We start from the raw sequence: 13,598 nt of genomic DNA on the forward strand, positions 1-13,598 counted from the left end.
AACAATAACACGGTCATACATCCCCAAAACGAATGCCTTCAGCTCGAAACACCTTTAAAAGTACAAAGTAGTGTTGTGATTTACAGTTTACATGTATGATTTTGATTTTGATTTTTGATTTTTTTTTATGCGCCTTTAAAAGTTCAGAGAGTGACTTGGGCCTCATGTTTATTTAGTCTAAATGGCAGCCTGGCTGTAAATAAGTGCTCTATTTGATGCTTCTTTATCAAAGGAAGCACATGTTTGTGTGTTCACATTGTGTTCCTATACAAAGCAATACGAGTGAGAAACCAATTCTAGATTTATAAGGGAATTAATTATACAGAGTAGATTCATTATTTTTATTTATTTATTTAGGGGGGGGGGTGGTTCTATTGGATTTTGTGGTTAAATGTGACACTTAAGTGGCGTATACAGCCAAGGAAAAATCTGGCCTGCATCCTTACGACATAAAATAAATCAGAGCACAGGAAAGAAAATGCAGAGTCATTGTTTACGGGCTTGCTTATCTTCAAAGCTGCAGATCCTTTGGAGTTCAATTCTCAGAGCGCCACACAAAACACTCTTTTCTCTCTCTTTTTGGGTTTTTTTTTTTTTTTTTTTTTTGCTCCATTCAACCCTCAGGCCTTCGATTTTGATTTTACCACCCTTTCGAACTTACTCTGTAATTTTTACACAGTACAGTTCTTAACTAACGGCACTTGTCATTAGTATAAAATATTTTTTGAAGGAAATCATTTAACATGTTTTTCATAAGAAATATATCACTCTATAGTATTGTTCTTTATAAAACATGGTGATAACAATCAATCTTAGGCAAATAAATAAACAGTTTGTGCATCATGATTAATTCAATGGGCATTGTGCTGCTCCTTCTGGTGTGTGCGCTTTGGCCACCAGGGAGAAGTATAATACATACAGACATACTACGCGTAGATTTCATGGTAAAACATAGGCGACTGAAACTACTAAGATGCAGTAACAGTAAATTTTTTCACAGAGAATTATTACGATATTTTAAAAAGCTGAAGTTGTAAATGATAAAACCAAACCAACCAAACTTTGGTAAGTTTCATTACATGAACAGCTAGCTAAAAATGTTGAAAAACAAAAAAGTGCTCAAAGTGTGGTTTTAGTACCATTAGTGGTACGTGGGCTCCCTCTAGTGGTACCTAAAAGAATCACTGAATTAATGTTTTTTTTAATCCGTTACAGTACATTTGTGAAGTACAATTCAATTGTATTTAACTTTCGAGTATAAAACATTTCAATTGAATCAAAAAAGTGTTTGTTTTTATTGACTTTGACGTGCAACGTGCAATATATTCAAGCACTTTGTTTTAAGGTGGTACTTGGCGTCGTAGACGGCGACAGTCGGAGGCTTTAAAAGCGTTTCGCTGCACATTAATCTAATGTCTGTGTCTAACCCGTTCACACTCATCTAATTAAAGCAGTCGACAGCCATTTTCTTGCACTAATGGGAGTGAGCATCAGGATTTGTTTGGGGGTCCCAGACACGGGACTGTCTCACAGCTCTCGAGGGCCACTTGAGGCCTCATAACGAGGGCTAATTGCGGCTCAGTGTCTGCCCGCAGGTCTGGCCGGGATCCAGCTCGCACTTCCGCCTGCGCCTGCGTGGACGTCGTAGGAATTATGGAAGAGCCGTACGGGACCACGTCATTCGTTTGTGCAGATAAGAAGGCTTATCAGTGGTGGTGGTGGTGGTGGGGATTTTAGCATTGTTCATTTGCAAACAATAGTGCTACGCTAGTGAATTAGATCTAAATGTATGGTGAGAATTATTATGTCTGACTCCTCCTGTCATCAGGAAGGAAATGGGGGGCAAAAAAAAAAGGACCCACAACAATGAATCAAAAATGTTGTACTTTTTTTCATTTATATTCAAATGTATTTATTATGAAAATAATGTATGCTAGCAGTTATTGACATATATATATATATATATAAGATTTTAATTAAATACACAGTTTTTCTAATTAGTTGAGGTAATATTTTCTCCATTTTGATATTTTATATGGAGTGTGAGTAACATATATGAAATATTTATTCAAACTATTTTGAAATTAATTTAATAGTAAATGCCTGAGGTAAATTTTTAACCATGTAGTATTTTTATCTTCCTTATAAAAAAGATAAAAATAATATTTTTAATACAATACCTTATGTTTCTTAAAAATATATATTTTCTGTATTTATTTATCTTTTACCTTTAATCCTCAAGAAAGACATTTCTTTTCTTTTTTCTTTTTTATGAAAATATTGTACTATGACATTTCTGAATTTACATATTATTACATATTACATACATATTACATATTATTATTTTTCTTCAAAAATGAGATACCCAGATATTCAAGTCGTAAATCATTTAATATATTTTTTTACAGTTTTGTTTTGTAATTGGATGTATTATTTTTGATTTAACATACTTATTTCTAAGCAAAGAAATGCCCATATCGTTTCTCTTTATTTAAATAATTAATTTAATTAATTTTTCATAATTTTCCGTTTAAAATATTCATTTATTGTATCATTTCTACATGTATTTGTGTTTGTCATTAATTTTTTAAAAATTACATATCCACATATTTAATTCATATCAGTCATTCAAAATGTTGTCATCCTGTAAAATGTGTTTTTTTTGGGGTGTAATTTTATCATTTATTATACCACATAAAATAATAGATTATTCTTGAATTTATATAATTTATGTGAGTTACGTTTAATCAAATAAATGCCCACATCTTTTCTCCTCATTTAAATCATTCAGGATTTTTTGTTCTTCTTTGTAAAATATTCATTTAATTCTATATGAAATCATGTACAAAGAGTATGATGTGCCAAATATATATATATATATTCCTGTAAATATCCACATCTTCAATCCAGAGCATAGTTATTAAATGATTGCATTTAACTGACTTCCCCCCATTCCTATCCTCCATTTTCTTTGACAATTGCGGTTTCATAAATCCAACATACTTCTGCTAATGTTAACCAGCAAAGGAATCATATTTGGTTACCTTATTAATCCATGTATTCAACACACACACCTTGTAAAATGGAGTGGCAGGGGGGCGTTGAGGGTGTGTGTGTGTCTTTTGGTGTTTGAAGTCTGGCTGAGTCCACGTTGTTATCAGCGCCTCGGGGAGAGTCCATCATTGTGTGGGCCCTAATGAGGCCGCATTAAGGGGGGGGCGGGGGCCTTGTAATCCTCTCAACTGGCCTGACGTAAGGCCGGGTAGGGCTCTGTTTACACTTGGGGGCCCGGAGGACCCCCACTTGCAGGGAGGGGAGGGGTCAGAGTTCACTGCATAGAATGCTGTCTGAGCTTTCTATGGATCTCCAACCTGCTGTGCCCATACAATACAAACCCCAATATAAGCGTAGAAGAAGCACGAGAAGAGCGATCGCACCATGTGAGGAATACAGTGCTTCATTATGACAGACGGGAGGCCTGGGAATGCCTCACCTTCATGTGATGGGGCGGGGGGCGGTGGGGGTCCGAACATCCCAACTAATCCACAAAGGTTAGGAGTAAAAAAGTTGCATGTCCTCCCAAAAATCAAGAAATCAAGTCCATGCAGCGTGCGATCGTGCTGCTGCTGGGAAATGCCTAACTTGGACCTGGACCTGGACCCGGACCCGGAACTGGACCCAGACCAGTCCCTGTCCCTGTACCTGACTGGAGAAGAGCACAGGAGTGCCTCATATATATGAGCCCCATGCAATCCAATACTACATTGTCTTGCCCACTTTCAACAGTAGCCATCGAAGTGGGCAAGACAATCCCTGTCGCAAAAAAGGGCATAAAACATTTGTTTCGACACCAAGGAATCAATAAGGAGCGTTAGCAGACACACATTACAATAAAATTAGTACTATTTGAACTATATTACGATATCTATTGACTTTTTTTCTTCAGTTCTGTCATGAATTTTCTTTTGATGATTGGGTGGGATTATCATTGCAATAGGGACACATTGAATTACATATTACAAGAAAGAATGAAAGCATAAATCATAGTATCATTATAAGAATAGATGGTAAATGTCAATATAAATACATGGAGTAATAATAATGTAAAGTAATACATGTTTTATTTTGTTTTAAATCCAATAACTCAGTCGGCATGTATGAGCCCTCTTGCTGCAGCTTTGGTTTCTAATGTCATCCTGTCGTCGACGGTCTAAGTGTCCTGTCATTGGCTGGCTTTTCAGTGTTGTCATTGGACAACACGGACGTCAGTCCTTATTGCAGCACCGCTGATTGGCCGTCCGCTTTTTGCGACCCGTAGAAGAACTCAGTCGGCATGTATGAGCCCTCTTGCTGCAGCTTTGGTTTCTAATGTCATCCTGTCGTCGACGGTCTAAGTGTCCTGTCATTGGCTGGCTTTTCAGTGTTGTCATTGGACAACACGGACGTCAGTCCTTATTGCAGCACCGCTGATTGGCCGTCCGCTTTTTGCGACCCGTAGAAGAACTCAGTCGGCATGTATTATTCTTTTCCGAGTGGCTTAGGTTTCTAACGAAGTTCTGCATTCCTGCGTGGCTAGCTTTTCAGGATTTGTTGACGCATTACTGGACAAAATAGCATTTTTACAAATTCAACAACTCAGTCGGCCTGTATTAGTCCTCTACCATTGGCTTTGGTTTCTCATCAAGTGCGGCTTGTCACCGGACAAAATGGATGCTAATCACTTCAGCAGCACCACTCATAGGTCGCGAACTCAGTCGGCACGTGTTACTCCTCTCGCTGCGTCTCGGGGTTTCCAGCGGCCGACTCTTTATTGTCATTGCACTGCAATATGGCTCACTCGAGCATAACGGGAAAGCAACAAAATCGTAGATTACAATGTGGAACTTGTCTATGGCTAATGAATGCGTGCTGAAAGCGTGCATTTGTGGCCTTGCGGGCAAGAATGTGCGTGAGCCGAAACCGACGTTGTTGTATTCCCGCTGTGCGCGCTCGCAGCTAATTGATTCAATCTCCTTGTTGTGTGTTGCGCGTTAGTCGGTGTCGTTCACAGCACATCGGAGCGTGCGCGGCGCTCCACACCGCCGATGTGGATTCCGAACCTTTAATTCTCATGACAGCCCCCCGACCACCCCCCCCCCCCCCCACCCACTCCGCCGCCCCATCAACACCCCACCAATCACACGCATGCATCCATTCTGCAGCCACTTGCATGCATTTTGCTCCTTTTCTTGATGAGTCTTGAACACATCAAGCCTCTTATTTATTAGCAAAGTCCAAACTTAATCTTTTCTTATCTCCTGCTGAGTTGGCGGACTTCACCTTGCTGGTTTCTCTTGTTGTGTATTAACAGCGTCGCCGTGCCTCCGACTTTTAATACACACACACACACACACACATTGCGATGCAAAAAGCGAGTTAACCGACTCGTCTGCAGGACAAAAGAGGCGCAGGTGTAAGATGTTATGCGCCATATTGCGGCTTCACCTGTGGAATGGGAAGCTTTTGTTCGCTGTGGAATGAAACCATGGGAAACAACAACAACAACAACAACAAAGTGGGACTGGGGGGCACCTGCAATCATCATTCAAGTGGATGACAGCATGCTATGATATCATCACGTTAACATCTCATGGATCAAGGCCTCGAATTTGGATGTTTGTAGTTTGCAAGGACATTCAGTGATATTGTTGAATTCATTACAAATTGTTCAAATTGAGAAATGTACAGTACACGCTTTTCAAACGATTCGCTGAATTGAAATAGACACCACACAGGATCTTATTATTCAAATTTAAAATCATTTTATTTATTCAAAATATTTTAAATAAAAGTAATATTGGACTAAATATTAACGTGTTTTTTTTTGCAATAATTTAATTTTAAACAATACATATTTAAAAATGGAAAAAAAGAAGGAAATGCTTGATAACAAGAAATTTGAAATGCTAACACCATTGATGTAACGGTTTCGAATCATTTTATGGATGTAAATACATTACAAAAAATAATCTCACAATATAAAAGTCGTTCATGACAGGCAATACACACAAATTTGATTCTTCACTTTTTTAAATAATTTTATAAGAAACAACAACAATAACAAAAAACCCTACCATTGGCGACATATTTATTGAAAATATTTTGGACAAATCAAATAACGATGAAAACCATGGTTCTGATCATTATTATTATTATTTTAAATAAAAATATTGTAATTTTTTTATTCAATGTCTTTTTTAAAAATAAATCTGAAATATTATTGATTATTATTATCATCATTTTGAATGCTTTGTAACAGATCCTTTCTACTGACATGCTAATATTAATAAATATCATATCATTTTCCAAACTGATGAGCCAATTGGCTTGACTCAAACGCCCAACTTGGTTTCTATGAGTCTGCTGCTGCAATACACTTCGAAGGCTCATCGAGCATTTTTTTTTTTTTTTTTTTTTGTGCCCCCCTCATGCTTTTAAACGGACACGTTGTCCATTTTGTGGGATTTTGTTGCCAATTTGTGCCCAGCCCCCTTCATCCTCATCATCATCGTCATCACGGCGTCCCCTTTGTGCGCGTCTATCAGCGCAAATATTTGCGATGCGTAATAAACGTGCCTTGATCAGGCTCAAAATGTACTTTGATAGAGACAGTGCACCACGACGGCTGATAAGTGTGTGAGTGGGGGGGGGGGTCGCGTCTTGAGAGCCACAATGTAATTAGTAACTAGCCCCCCCGCCCCCCACCAGCACCCCCACCTTTGATGTGAACCCATCAATACTGTCAGGACCTATTGATTGGATTCCAGCGCACTTCAATGTTGGGAAAAGATTCGATTAATAAAGAGAAGAAAAAAAAGAAGGCACCTTTAAAAATATATATCTGTTTATTAACTCGTATGTAATTAATTAAAAATACACGAAAGAGAATGTGTGGGGAAATAAGTGTGAAATAATGAAAAATGTATTTTGTTAAATCAAATGTCGTAGTAAATTATACATCTGATTTTATGTTTTTAAATGCATAAAATAGAGAACGCGAGTGAAAATAAGCACGGAATAAATTGATTTGTAAAATATGACACATTTATAATGGTGTTATCAATTCAAATGGTATTCTTTAAAAATGTAAAAATGTAATGTGTTGTGTAATGTGTTTTTTTTTTAAATCCATAAAAGAGAATGTTAACCAAATAATGAGGAATACATTTGGAAAAAACAAACAAACAAAAGAAAAACAAGAAAAAGAACCACACGTTCTAATGGGGCTGTTCATGAAATGATTTTCAATTCGTGAAAAAACACGAACGAGAAAGCGAGTTGAAAATAATCCCCAAATAACGATTACTCCCCAAAAATGAATTGAAAAATGATCTTCGTCGTCGTGATGGTGCGTTCGGAATTTTGAGACAGTCCGCATACAGTTTCGTGCGGGACTGGGGGCCCCCCATTCGGGGCCTATCAGGGCCTCACCTGGGATTCACACCTCCGATCCCCTTCTCTGATTGGCCGAGCCCCCGAATAAATCGGTCACATCGCATCGGGGGTGTCCTGACAGAGACCCCCACCGAACCATGCACCAGTTCCACGCGGCCGCGGCCTGCGCCGAGGATGCGCCGTGCTCGGGCCCCTCCAGCCCGGACTCCAACTGCGGGGGCAGCCCGGCGGCAGCGGCGGTGGCGGCGGCCGTCAAGTGCGGCGGCGGCGGCGCAGGAGGAGGGGGAGGGGGGCCCTGCTCGGGGGGGCCGAGGGTGAGGAGGCCGCTGAACGCCTTCATCATCTGGACCAAGGAGGAGCGCAGGCGCCTGGCCCTGCTCAACCCCGACCTGGAGAACACCGACCTCAGCAAGATACTCGGTGAGAGACGCGTTCACGGCACGGTGACGCAGTGGGGGAATCAAACCTGATGCAGGGGCCCTTTTAACCCCGCCCCCCCTCGAGGGCCCCTATAAGTTATACTCATGACTACAAGTTGATTCATATCAAGGGTGATGGTTATTAAAAATGTTTGCTGTCATTATTTTTAGGCATGTATTCACATTTTTTTGTAGCAGTATCAATAATAGAGGTATTTTCATAATTAGGATTGATTTTTTTTCTATTTTATTATCGTTCGAGTATGATGTTTGGAACAATTTTTAGTAGTGCTTGGTTTTTATTGTTGGTTTTATTATTATATAACCATTTCTAGCTGTTTTATTATCATTTTAGTATTTCATTGTAATTATTAGACATATTTTCAATTTTATTATTATTATTATTATAGAAGTATTTCAATTATTTGGAGTAGCTCTAGTAGATATGTATGAAATTTTTTTTTATAGAACTATTTTGAACAATTCCATAGCAGTAGAAATATTATTATTTGTTGTAGTCTTTATTCCCATATAATTATTTTGAATTATTTTTAGTGCTGTTAGGCGTTTTTAACAAATATTATTATTTTATTAGTGTTCTAAATGGAATTATTTAAAATGATTTATAGTACAACATACTTTGAATATTATTCTCATTATTATAGACTGATTTTAATTATTATGACCAGTTCTGAGTATGGGTCTTGTTTTGCCATTATTTATTTAGTATTTCCATCCATCCATTTTCTGAACCACTTATCCTATTGATTATTATTATTATTATTACTGCAACTAATAGTAGTAGCATTGTCATTAGTATTAGTAATTTTTTTTAGTTTACAATTTGTGCATTTTAATTATTATTTTTGAAGTCTTTTAAATTATTAGCAGTTGTAGCAGCAGTAGGATTTTTACGATTATTTGGGTCTTTTTATTGGATCATTTAAATACGTTCATTCTTATCAGCAGCAGGAGCAGGTATTTGGGTATTTGTAATGATAACGACAAAATGTATTGCGCCTTCCATCCAGTCTGACGTGCGCGTTTGCTCGTGTGTCGCGTTCAGGGAAAACGTGGAAGTCCATGCCTCTGGCCGACAAGCGTCCGTACATGCAGGAGGCCGAGCGCCTGCGGGTGCAGCACACCATCGACTACCCCGACTACAAGTACCGACCTCGCCGCAGGAAGCAGCTGAAGAAGAGTGCCAAGATGGCCGTCGCGGACCCCCTGCCTCTCTCCTGCCCCGCCCCCGGCTTCAACCTGAACTACAACCTCACCTGCCTGCTCCAGAACCAGCAGAACCAATTCCGCAACAGCTTCCCGGCCACCTATCCCGCGCCGGGCCACCCGGCGACTGCATTTTGTCAGGAGGCGCCCACGCCGGACGCGTTCCGGGGTTCATACCCGACCGAGCCTCACCTGCGCTTCGGGGAGCAGCGGTACGCAGAGCGGGCCGAGTCCAGGTTCTTCAGCGGACCCTCGCTGGAGTTCTACCTGGAGCGGGTCCAACTGGACACCCTGTACGATCTGGACCGCAGCGAGTTCGAACAGTACCTGGGTCCGCCGGGACCCCACAGAAACGACGCGGCAGATCCCGGCTGCTACCACAGAGAACAACGCTCGCTATCCTGAAAAAACAAAACAAAACATCAACACAAAATATTGTGTACTTATTTATATGTCTATAATGTCTGTCTTTTTTTTGCATGTGGTCCAATAAATAACATTTTATTCAACTGTCAACTTGTGTTTAAACTCGACGCTGAGGGGGAAACGAGAGGGCGCCTGCGGAAATAAACTTCCCAACTTCCTGTTTCGTTTGATTTCACAAAAGCGCTAAAAATACGCCCCCTCCCAAAAAGTCAACATATCTCCCAGCTGACACGTGTTTACCAGTTTTAGGGGAATGTTTACGTGCCCGCGTCCCAAAAAAATCTATTCACGTTCGCTCCACCCATTTCAAGTACAAATGATAGCGTTTCGAAGGATAACACGGCGTAAATTAAAGGAATATCTATCTGGAGGAATTGAAGATTGAAAGGTTTCAGCTTCGAGAACTTTTGCAGGACCAAAATATGCACACCAACCGTTTAAAAAAGTCATTCAAAGAAGAAATGTTAGCATTTGAAATGACAACAGCATAAAATAATGCATCCTGGTCTGAATTCATTCGGAACGGTCACAAGTTCCAGAGCCACTGCAGGCCAAAAGATGCACACAACCATTTAAAATGTAATTTACATGACAAATGCTAGCATTTGAAATAACAAGATGGGAGGAAAAACAAATCAATATTGGTCTGTCAGGTTTTCAGATCGAAGGTTCGCCGGTTCGAGAGCAACTTTACTCCAAAATATGCGTTCCGACATTAAAGAAAGACAATTTATAAGTACAAGTTAGCATTTGGAAATCATAACATGGCGTAAAAGAAAATCTTTAAGGCCCTCTGATGCAAGGGTGACAGGTTTGAGAGCCACTGCAGTCCAAAATATGCACTCCAGCGATTACAAAACTCACATGAAGTACAAATGTTAGCATTTGAAATGATAGCATGGCATAAAATAAATGAATATCCATCTGTAAGGATTTGAGATCCAAAGAGTCACAGGTTCCAGTCACAACAGACCAAACTATGGACTCCAACCATTTAAAACTTCATTTAAATGACAAATGTTAGCATTTGAAATGATAACATGGCATGAAATGAAGGAATCTTTGTCTGCAAGGTCTTGAGATAGAAGGTTTGCAGGCTCGAGAGCCACCACACACCAACTGATGCGTTTCAACATAAGAAAAACAAATTAAAGAAAAAATTTTAGCATTTGGAAAAGTCAACATGGAATAAAGGAAAATTAATAATGATCTGTAAGGATTTGAGATGAAAATGCCGCAAGGTTTGAGAATCACCGCAGACCAAAACCCTGCACTGCAAAAAATGCATTCCAACATTTCGAAAACAAATGTCGAGTAAATGTTAGCATTTTAAACGATAACGGTGTGTAAAATCAATACATTTCTTTCCGTCAGTTTTTGAGATCGAAGGGCTGCAGGTACAAAACCTACCGCGGACCAAAATACGGAATGCGCTGCAACTGATAAAAAAAATAACTTACTTAAAGTACAAATGTTAGCATTTGAAATGATAACTCGGTCTATTGAGAAAGAAAAGTTGCAATTGTACGACAAGCAACTTAATTTCAACGAGTGAATACAAACATAACGTCATATGAGACCCACAATAAAAACAAAAAGTCAGAATGTTACAATGATAAACTTAGAAAATAGTCGCAGTGTTACGAGAATAAAATCGTAACATTATGGCAATAAAGTCAATAATGTAAAAGAAAAATAGCATTTAGAGAGAAGTCTGAGTGTTACGAGAATAAAGTGGTAATGTTACGCTGATAAAATTGACAAAAAAAGTAGTCATGCTAAATGAATAAAATTACACCGTAATGAGAAAAAAAGTCGTAATTTACGAGAAAAAAGTCGTAATTTACGAGAAAAAAGTAATAATATTACAAGTAAAAGACGTAATGAGGAGAAAAAGATGGAATGTTATGAGAAGAAAGTTGGTGCATTACGACAGTTAAGTGGCAGTTTAAAAAGGTTGAATTATTCGGAGAAAAAAGAAGGTTGCAAAAGTAAAGTTGCAATGTTATGATTTATTTTCTTGGAAAAATGAGACCTTTAATACTGTGATAAAATAAAGTCGTTATTTTACTGGGAAAAATACTAACACGATGAGAAAAAACCCCATCTGAGTCTTAGAAGACTTAAAGTTGCAATGGTAACGTTAAGAGACTAAAACCGTAATTTATCAGAAAAAGACAAACATTTGAGAACTGTGAATGGCCAAAATATCAAAAATGTGCTGAATTTTCCCTTCATTATTAAAGCTCTTAATTCGAAAGCGATCCCAGCTACCATGCATTTTTTCAATCACAAATCATCCCACAAAAACAAACCCCACAAAATCTGCTCCAATGTGCGGTTAAAGAGACAAAACAAGACATTTGGAAGTGGAATCCATACCCCAAAGTTTTGTTCTCGCTTGTTTTGCCGCGACGTTTGGCCCCTTGGCAACAATTAAGCTCGCCTTGCAGGAACTTCCTGGAGGAAAAACAAGAGGATGACATCAGCGAGTAACAATAAACACGCACCAGAGGCTCAAGTCAGCATATATTTGTTGCTTTTCAGTCAGCTTGATTGTTTTTTTTTTAAAAACACCAGCGCTCGTCGATGTTTCATCACCAGTAACGAACGGCGGGAATCTCATCAAACGGGCCGTGTAATTCCTCTCAAAACATTCCTGCTCGGAGATTAGGACCCAAAAATGCCACCTCTGCATGTCCAATATTGACAGGAGACCGAAGCGGAGTTTATGTTCGAGCTAAATATAGATTTCCCACTCGGAACATTCTTGAGCTTTGCCATAATTAGCTCGGCGCAAAGGTCTCAGGTCACTTCCTGTGGCGAGTTTGAGGTGAGGCCGTGCGGCCTGCAGCCCGAAGATAATGCTCATCCGACTTTTATCCGGCACGAACGTCTTGCCTCGGTCCAGGAAGCCGTGACGGGAAGCCGCACGATGTCGTCGCGCTTTGGGGTTTCACGACAACGGGGCGAACAGAGCAGAGCCTGTCGCTGCTTCATCTCAATCGGTAAAACAGCATATTTGGGATGACAGAGAAAAGGCAGCCGCCGAGAAACCGAGACAAGCGTACGATGCCTTGTAACGGGCTCTCATATAATATTATGGGAAGTAGCAGTGTCATTCAATGTCATATGATATAATGGAACAATTTCATGTCATGTAGCATAATGTCATTTGACATCACGTCATACATTATTATACAACGGTGCCATGTAATTTCCATATAATGTCATGTAATATAACCTCATGTCACGTGGCACGTCATGTCGAGTCATTATCTCTTGTAACGCAGTTAATCGCAGTGTCATGCAGTATCACGTAACAATGTCATGTAATATTACGCAATGTGGCCTCACAAGTCATGTCGTGTAGTATGTAATGTAATGTCATGTAATATAATGTCCTGTACTGTTGCGTGCGCTGAATGTGGGCGGAAATGCGGTCCCACCTTGTTCCTTAACGTGGCCTGGTGGCTTGGTACGTGTGTGTGTGCGTGCGCTTGTGTGTGCGTGCATATGTTTGTGTGTGTGCGTGCGTGTGTGTGTGTGTGTGTGTGTGTGTGTGTGTGCTGCCCATGAAAACATGTTGTGTTTGTTTTGGACTGGGGCGAGCACAAGTTGTCCCGGCGGCAGACGAGACCACCGACACATAAACGGAACTCGGCCCACCTGGCCTTTGAAATGCGGATGAAACAGAAAAAGAAAGAAAAAAAAAGACATTTGACACGATTTCCATACAAGCACTACTGTGTGTGTGTGTGTGTGTCATACCTGAGCGAGCACCTGCCTGCTTTGTGTCCACGTGGCGACTTTGACGCCTCTGCTCATTGACTTGGCGGGACCCCCAGAGCTGGCAGGAGAGGGTGGCGGGGGCCCCCTCAGTAGGTGGCGGACTGTGTGCGTGCTAAAGGATGCCTGCAAAAAAAGCTGATGTGACACGTTTGGAACATACAATGCAAGTAAAGACGCAATATTACTGCATCATAGTGCTTTAAATGTCAATACATTTGGGTTGACGTCGTTAACAATTATATACGTCAAGTCGGAGGTGTTCAGGGTCCATCTGTAATTAACATTTTTTGATTACAAAGT

General features: G+C 39.9%; 1 protein-coding gene across 1 annotated transcript; it reads left to right on the plus strand.

Annotated features, from left to right (window-relative positions):
* Positions 1-3,633: 3,633 nt before the first annotated feature.
* sox32 (SRY-box transcription factor 32) lies at positions 3,634-9,485 on the plus strand. The gene is made up of 5 exons (XM_061667045.1): positions 3,634-3,724; positions 6,527-6,602; positions 7,556-7,690; positions 7,748-7,854; positions 8,920-9,485. The coding sequence occupies exons 1-5, from the start codon at positions 3,634-3,636 to the stop codon at positions 9,483-9,485; spliced, it is 975 nt and encodes a 324-aa protein (XP_061523029.1).
* Positions 9,486-13,598: the final 4,113 nt, after the last annotated feature.

The sequence above is a fragment of the Phycodurus eques genome, chromosome 21 (genome assembly GCF_024500275.1).
Source record: "Phycodurus eques isolate BA_2022a chromosome 21, UOR_Pequ_1.1, whole genome shotgun sequence".
NCBI classification, from domain to species: Eukaryota; Metazoa; Chordata; class Actinopteri; order Syngnathiformes; family Syngnathidae; genus Phycodurus; species Phycodurus eques.

Bases quoted from the DNA above. Each gene is read 5' to 3' on its own strand.
- sox32 (XM_061667045.1), top strand. From the start codon at position 3,634: ATGCCTAACTTGGACCTGGACCTGGACCCGGACCCGGAACTGGACCCA. The intron at 3,725-6,526 runs GTGCCTCATATA...ATTTGTGCCCAG, and splicing joins GACTGGAGAAGAGCACAGGA to CCCCCTTCATCCTCATCATC. The intron at 7,855-8,919 runs GTGAGAGACGCG...TGTCGCGTTCAG, and splicing joins CGACCTCAGCAAGATACTCG to GGAAAACGTGGAAGTCCATG.